At 38.1% G+C, this 7027-nt stretch overlaps 1 protein-coding gene across 1 annotated transcript; it reads left to right on the forward strand.

Moving 5' to 3' along the window:
* Nucleotides 1–604: 604 nt before the first annotated feature.
* LOC121948122 (fibrinogen-like protein 1) lies at nucleotides 605–5918 on the forward strand. The gene is made up of 8 exons (XM_042493397.2): nucleotides 605–724; nucleotides 838–906; nucleotides 2026–2194; nucleotides 2376–2535; nucleotides 2676–2764; nucleotides 3006–3094; nucleotides 3559–3746; nucleotides 4442–5918. The coding sequence occupies exons 2-8, from the start codon at nucleotides 844–846 to the stop codon at nucleotides 4638–4640; spliced, it is 957 nt and encodes a 318-aa protein (XP_042349331.2). The 5' UTR covers nucleotides 605–724; nucleotides 838–843; the 3' UTR covers nucleotides 4641–5918.
* The last annotated feature ends 1109 nt before the right edge of the window (nucleotides 5919–7027 follow it).

Consider the following 7027-nt stretch of genomic DNA (forward strand, 5'->3'; position numbering starts at 1 on the left):
CATTTCACAGGGCTGTGATGGTTTAAAAAAAAGTATCCCCTAATTTACAGATTTTGCTTTCCCTATAGTATAGAGCTATTGGAAAAAAAAGTATTTTTGGGCCTGTATTAATTGTACAGACATGGGAGAGCTATCAGTCTTGTTTCCTGGCTCTCGGCAATAACAAGATGAGGCATTCTTCCCAGAACGATCACCTTCTTTGTCTTTATTTCTATGATGGAATACATTTCCTCTTCATTTTGAATTCTTGAAATCAGCCACATTATTTACTCCTTTGAGATAAAAATGTGTCTTTCAGCTCTGCCCCTTCCTGCCTTGTTCAGAGCTGACCTTCAGCGGCATTTAGCTGCTCGCAACATTTACTTGAAAACGGCATAATACTGCTCATCAACAAAATGACTACTTGAGTCTTTTGATGACACTCAGAGCTGGATAAATGGAGCAGCCAAATCAAAGAGCTGGCAGGAGGAGAACAGAGGAGAGAAAAAAGAGAAGACAGATGGCAGATCACAGGCAAAAGGAGAGGAAGATTTGGGGATAATAAGCAACAGCTGATTTTTATGTTCCATTGCATAAGAGATCTTCTCGGAAAGTGTGTCTACGTTTGGCAAAAGTACATCTGTTTTGGACACTCCCTGCAGATTTTGTGTAGTTTATAACTGTAGAGAATCAGGTATTTGGTCAGTTTCCCCTTCGCCTCAGACACAACTTTGTTCAGATCCAGGTAACATATCTAACATGTTCTCAGTCAAAATCTACCCCAATTCGACTTAACTCAGAGAAGTAGATCTTCTTTATTTTTTATTATTTATTTTATCTTTGTGCTATTGAAAAAAGAAGAGGATGGGAGGCTCACTGCTGCTCACAGGACTGATGGTCATCTCAGCTTGCTCTCAATCTCTTCATGTAAGTACTCCGAAAAGAAAGAGTCGGGATGCTTTGCTGATTTACATCTACATCTTGAAAGACCTCACTTCCTTTATGGGTTTCAGTTAAAAAAATGTATTCGTTTCAAAGTTGCAGGACCTATTTGAGTGAAAGTGAAAAACAGAATGATATTGACTTTTCACACTTTCTAACATAACATCCAAGCTCAGTTTCTATTTAAATATTCATCCTGTTTTAAAAGCACCAGGAATACTTCAACATATCCTTACAATGGTAGATGTGATATTTTTGTGTTTGCAAGTTTGTATTTCTGTACCCGGAAAACTTTAAAATGCAAACAATGAACCTTGACTGGTTGGTGTCTCTTTAAAGAAATAATAAACACAAAGGAATACACTTAGTTGCTTTTTTTGTTGGGAGGTAGAAAATAAGATTAATACCACTTTCATAACTGCACACTAAATATAAAGCTAGGGCCAGCAGCTGGTTAACATGGATGGACTGAAGGGCCCGTGGCACAGACTCAGGGGCCAAAAGGGTCAGGGCCCCCCCTGGCTTTCACTGTCAAAATGTCAGTCAAATGACCACATACTAACCAGGAAGAGACCCTTCTCAGCCCTATCCCTGCAACCACAAAAGATGCAACTGAATTGAAAAAAGACACAACAATATGATAAAAAGAGGCAAAACAACCACAAAGAGACACAAAATTACTTTGTAGAGGCACATAACAACCACAAAGTCAATAGCCCCTTTTACGCTGCCTATTTAAGGTGGAAATATGGCGCCGTTATCTTGCTTTGCTGTTCTGCACAAAAGGTAGGACTGCAGAATGAGGGGACAGAGTTGTCTCGCCTTTAAGCCGGTATTGGAGGTACCAATAGAGGTAGACCTTTGTGGGAAAATAGAGTAGAAAATCGAAATAGAATGCTGTATGTTGTTTGTTTGTGTTGACACTGTAAGAAAGCCACTGCTCCCAGCAAATAAATTGTTCGACGCAAAACCCCCTTAACACTTTCGAGTTTACACATTTGGTTTTCATACAGACAAAACAACTAACTGCTCTTTTACATCAGTGTTAAGGAATGACTATAATTGATGATCCTCCCAAATTTAGCAATCCGAATGTGTGTGTAGGCACCAGACAGTTGCCGTGAGGAGGTGGCTCGTCTGCAGGAACAGGAGAAGCTTCTGAAGAGCCAGCTTCAAGATCGAGAACTCCACCTACGTAGACTAACACAGATGGACCAATCTGCCAACAAGGACGCAGCTAGTCCTGACCAGAGCCAGGACACCCAGTACGCAGGTCAGAGCCATGGTGGCCACAAGACTGAAAAAACAACATTTGAAAGCTTAACATGTCTTGTTTCAGGTCTCATATTGCAGAAACAGGAACCAGATGATGTACCAAAGACAGAGTGTGTATCTGTGTGTGTGTGTGTGTGTGTGTGTGTGTGTGTGTGTGTGTGTGTGTGTGTGTGTGTCAGACTGCTCCCAGCCCTTCAGTTCTGGCTACAAATCCAGTGGTTTCTACACAATCAAACCTCAAGGCAGTCCTGGCCCAGTCAGAGTCTACTGTGATATGAGTGGTGAAGGCGGTTGGATTGTCATTCAGAGACGGATCAATGGAACGGAGAGGTTTAACAGGTGTGTCTGTGACGTCTCGTAACTGCTAATGGCAATGCATCTATCTAATGCATATCTATCTATCTATCTATCTATCTATCTATCTATCTATCTATCTATCTATCTATCTATCTATCTATCTATGTCTGTCTGTCTGTCAGGTCATGGGCAGAGTATAAGGATGGTTTTGGAGAGATGGATGCAGAGTTCTGGCTTGGCAATGACAACCTGCATTACATCACTACACAAGGTAAACCCCGCTGCTTTTACTATATGTTGCATCAAAGCTATATTAATAGATAATCAGATACTGACAATTAATGAAATGACTATGTAATGTAAAAGGTGATGCTTTAAGTGACAAACCCGCAGAGAATTATCATCCAACTCTGCAGATCTATGGAACAATTAAGCGTCTTTGAATTAATTGTTTTGGTTTTCCGACCCGCAGTTTCACTGTTTTGCTTCACTCCTTTGTTTGTCTGCTAAAGGGAGTTATTCTCTGAGGATTCACCTGGAAGACTTTGATGGCCACCAGTGCTATGCCGAGTACAAGAACTTCAAAGTGGCCAATGAGCAGGTGTTGATGCTGACTGACCAATAAAATGAAATAAAGAAAATCTGAATATTAGACTGAATTTTTGAAAGAATAAAAATTTGTGCATTTAATCATCTTTTATTAATGTGTTAATTTAAGGTAGTTTCCCTCTTTTTCCCTCATGGCTTCAAGGAATCGTCATCAGTTTTGGAAAATTATTTGCTTTTCTGTCGAGTGTTAGATGAGCAGACAATTATCTTAGCTTAGTATAAAGACTAGAAAACTGACGTGAAGAAATCGACCTAACATCTCTAAAATTAATCTATTAACAAGTTACACTTTTTCCCCCTAATCCTTTCAAAAAACAATGTTTAAAAGACATTGTTGTTTTCTGAAGAAAGAGCCCATACTCTTTCGCAACCAGTCCTGGAACTCCGCAAGAAAATGTCAAAGTATTCTTTTCATTTCTATGCAAGTTCACCAGCTTTCTTCACATCTCTCTACAGGATCACTACCGACTTACCTTTGGAACCTATGTAGGTACAGCTGGAGATGCTCTGTCTGGAAACTATGAGTTTGGTGTGTCGTGGTGGGCCAGTCACCAGAATATTGAATTCAGCACTTACGACAAGGACAACGATAAGTATTCAGGAAACTGTGCCCAGGAAGACAAAGGAGGCTGGTGGTTCAACAGGTATGAGTTTTGTGACACTAGTGCCCTTTAAAAATGTGCCTGCTTGACCTCTGGTATTGCTACTTACAAATTTTTCAAGAGCCGCTCTTCAAAACAACTTCACACCGGATACTGTGCTTCATTTGCTCCTGAGTCATACAACTGCCATGGCATAGTTGCATCACTTAGCAAAGCTAGAGTATATTCATCATTTGCAAATGTTTAGCTTAATGGGACCAGGCTATTTCCAGGAAAAAATGAGTTAATTCCAAAAGTTACATTGCTAATGCTTGAAATATTTGCTACAATTTAACATCTCTGGTACCCCCGAACTCTCTTTCCTCATCTGTTATATACTGTAGCAAGTGACTGAAATTAAGCTGTACCCAGCATAACATTCAGCAGTGTAATAATAAATACCCCCCCCCCCCTTAATACACTATTGAGTGTGTTCTTCTGGCAGTAGTAAAACACTACTAATAATAAATATGTCCATTAAATCTCAAAAACTGGCACTCAACACTGCACTTCCTCGGGTCCTCAGTTATACACCTGCAAGGCGTGAAATTGATCAGATGGACAGTTGTCAAGAAAACAGAAGGACAGACATACAGATAGACAGAGACTCCTCTCATTTTAGATACATAATGCAAGATGATCAGTCACTGGCTGCAGTAAAAAAAAGCTAAATATTCCTCCCTTTCTATCCTGTCCAGGTGTCACTCAGCCCATCTTAATGGCCTGTACTACCCCAATGGGCACTACAAAGCATTCACAGATGATGGCATAGTTTGGTACACTTGGAGAGGATGGTGGTACTCTCTGAAGACAAGCATCATGATGCTGCGACCCACTGACTTCAAAATTGATCCAATTTATGACCCCAATGCTGTTCAGCGCAAACCACCTTCCTAGATCAGATATCTTCTTGGTTCAGCGATTTTTGTCAGCTTGACAAACATGCTTTAAATGATGTGAAGTCATATTTCATACACAACAAAACATAATTATAGTTTTAACCTCTCAAATCCTCAAAAGTTGTTTGCATATTTAGCACTAATCAACTCCTTTATATGTAGAACCCTGCAGAAGGAAGTGTGCATCTACTGCTATTGCACCACTGAGCTATTTTTAAAATTTGAGCGCAAAATCATGAACTGGAAAAATAAGTCGTTATCCATTTTTATCTCTCTGGTTTTGGAAATGAATATGGAAAAACAAGTCATTTTTAAAAAAATGTATGGTTTCATTTTGAAAAATGAATGAACAAATGGTGCACAGATTGACATAATTAATGTTTAGATCTTGTGAGGTCACAAGCTTAAGCCCCTCATTGAGTAGATATACTTTTCCTTCTGTGTGGTGATACAGTCGGTGGGTGTAGTTAAGAAGAAAGACAATAGTTTCTGTGTGAAAAAAGTCTATGGATTATCTTGACTAACTGGGTCATGATTTCTGAAAAGAGACACTGCTGTTGAATTTTTCAAATGTATTTTTTTGCCCTTTGAGCACCAAAAGCCAAGTGCCATCTGGTTCCATTATATTGGAGAGAATGCTGACATATAGGCAATATCTCCAGCACTTGGGAACTCACACCAAAACAATCTAGATTGATAAATAGCTCTACAGTTAAGAGAAAAATGTTGATTTAAGGGTGAGCTGTGCCTTAACAATACATCAGCAACTTTAAAGACTTATGTATCTTATATAGCAACATACTTGTGAGAGCCCTTTCAAAACTGTTTGCCTGATTTAAAGACACAAACGTTGAAAGGGGAAGTATTTTGCACGTACAACTGCCTGTTTTTAGTTTAGTGGAGAAAAGGGAAATCTGATGACAGTGTGTGCCAGACACAGACACATTGAACTGAAGGCAGTGAAAGGAACCATTATCATGTCATTGAAAATGGCTGTAACAAGAACTGGGAGTGTTCTTTTTATACAATGATATATGACAAAGTACAGCTGAGCTCAGCAGGCTATTGGGAGTTTTTTTCCCAAATGTTATGAATATTAACATAAATTGCTTATATATCACAACAGTTGAAATAAAGGAATACTTTTAAAAAAGTCACAGATCCTTTCTCACACATAGAGGTTATTAACAACTCACCTTGTGAACATACATCCAACTATATCTCTCTGTCAATGTGCATTATAGTCCAGATTCACCAAATAAAACAATGAATCATGGCCGTTTTTCCATTGAATTATTTCATTTTCTTGAATCTGCACCTCTAAGACCTGACTTGCTGTAAATATTACATAGTCAAAGATACATATATTAATATATTAACCTTAACCATAACCTCTTGCACACTTCATATACTGATCATTTGATACCATTTCATGGAGACTGAATATAATGGTTAATTCATTTAGGATTTGAAAAGAAATGAATCTGCCAAATGTAGAGCAGAGCAGAGCCTAAACATTTTTCTCTTTAGAAGAGTAAAGTAGGAATGATATTTCCCACATATGAGGGTGAATTAATGTCACAAATTTTATGTGTGTATACATACTATTACCATGGTCTTTGACAGTTTAAAAAAAATTAATAAACATGAACAATTTTCTCCTAAACTGAAGAACTAGAGAGCAATTGAACTGTCACAGGTTAGAAAGTCTGGCGCTGCTCCATAGATAATGAATTGCAAAAGATGCTCTAGATGACACCTAGTCCACCAAAGTACACTCAGGGTCATTTGGGTCTAAAAAAGGAAAAGAAACATTATGTGCGTTCACAAAATCAGACTCCCATTCATTGTAAACGGAGCCACTCAAGACTTTACATCCTATGACATTACAAGTTTGAGACTCACTTCTCTGGTTTATGGCTTTGAGAGAGTAGCTTATGTTCACAAATGGAAATAACACATCAGGATTCTTAACTTAGGTGGTTTGCCCCTTTATTATCTCCCACTTATTGTGGATAAGGAAAAATAAATACATTTCAGTCTTCCAGAATTAACATTAAAGTCTAATTGTTTTCTCCGCTCATGAAAACTGATTTGCTGCCTTTTCTTTAATCTGATTTTAAATCGAAAAAATGACTCTCTTAATCTCTGGGAGATCAAGTTGAGCTTTTATTCAGAACTAATTTATGAATACCGAGCCTCTAATATTGTTATATGACATAAAGGATTCATTTTTTCCCCTCCATTTTAGCTATTTATTAACAAAACAGAGAAAAGGGGAGGGATAAATAATATTCAGAAGATATTCAGAGTAATATATATGTATGAGTTGAATATGAATTGAATATGGCTAAAATATAAGTGGTCCTTATCATAAAAACGTTA

This window comes from Plectropomus leopardus, chromosome 8 (assembly GCF_026936395.1).
Source record: "Plectropomus leopardus strain MGB_pleo_1.0 chromosome 8, ASM2693639v1, whole genome shotgun sequence".
NCBI lineage: Eukaryota > Metazoa > Chordata > Actinopteri > Perciformes > Serranidae > Plectropomus > Plectropomus leopardus.

Coding starts and splice junctions, on each gene's coding strand:
- LOC121948122 (XM_042493397.2), top strand. CDS start 844: ATGGGAGGCTCACTGCTGCTCACAGGACTGATGGTCATCTCAGCTTGC. Junction 2,765..3,005: donor GCATTACATCACTACACAAG/GTAAACCCCGCT, acceptor TGTCTGCTAAAG/GGAGTTATTCTCTGAGGATT. Junction 3,095..3,558: donor TCAAAGTGGCCAATGAGCAG/GTGTTGATGCTG, acceptor ATCTCTCTACAG/GATCACTACCGACTTACCTT.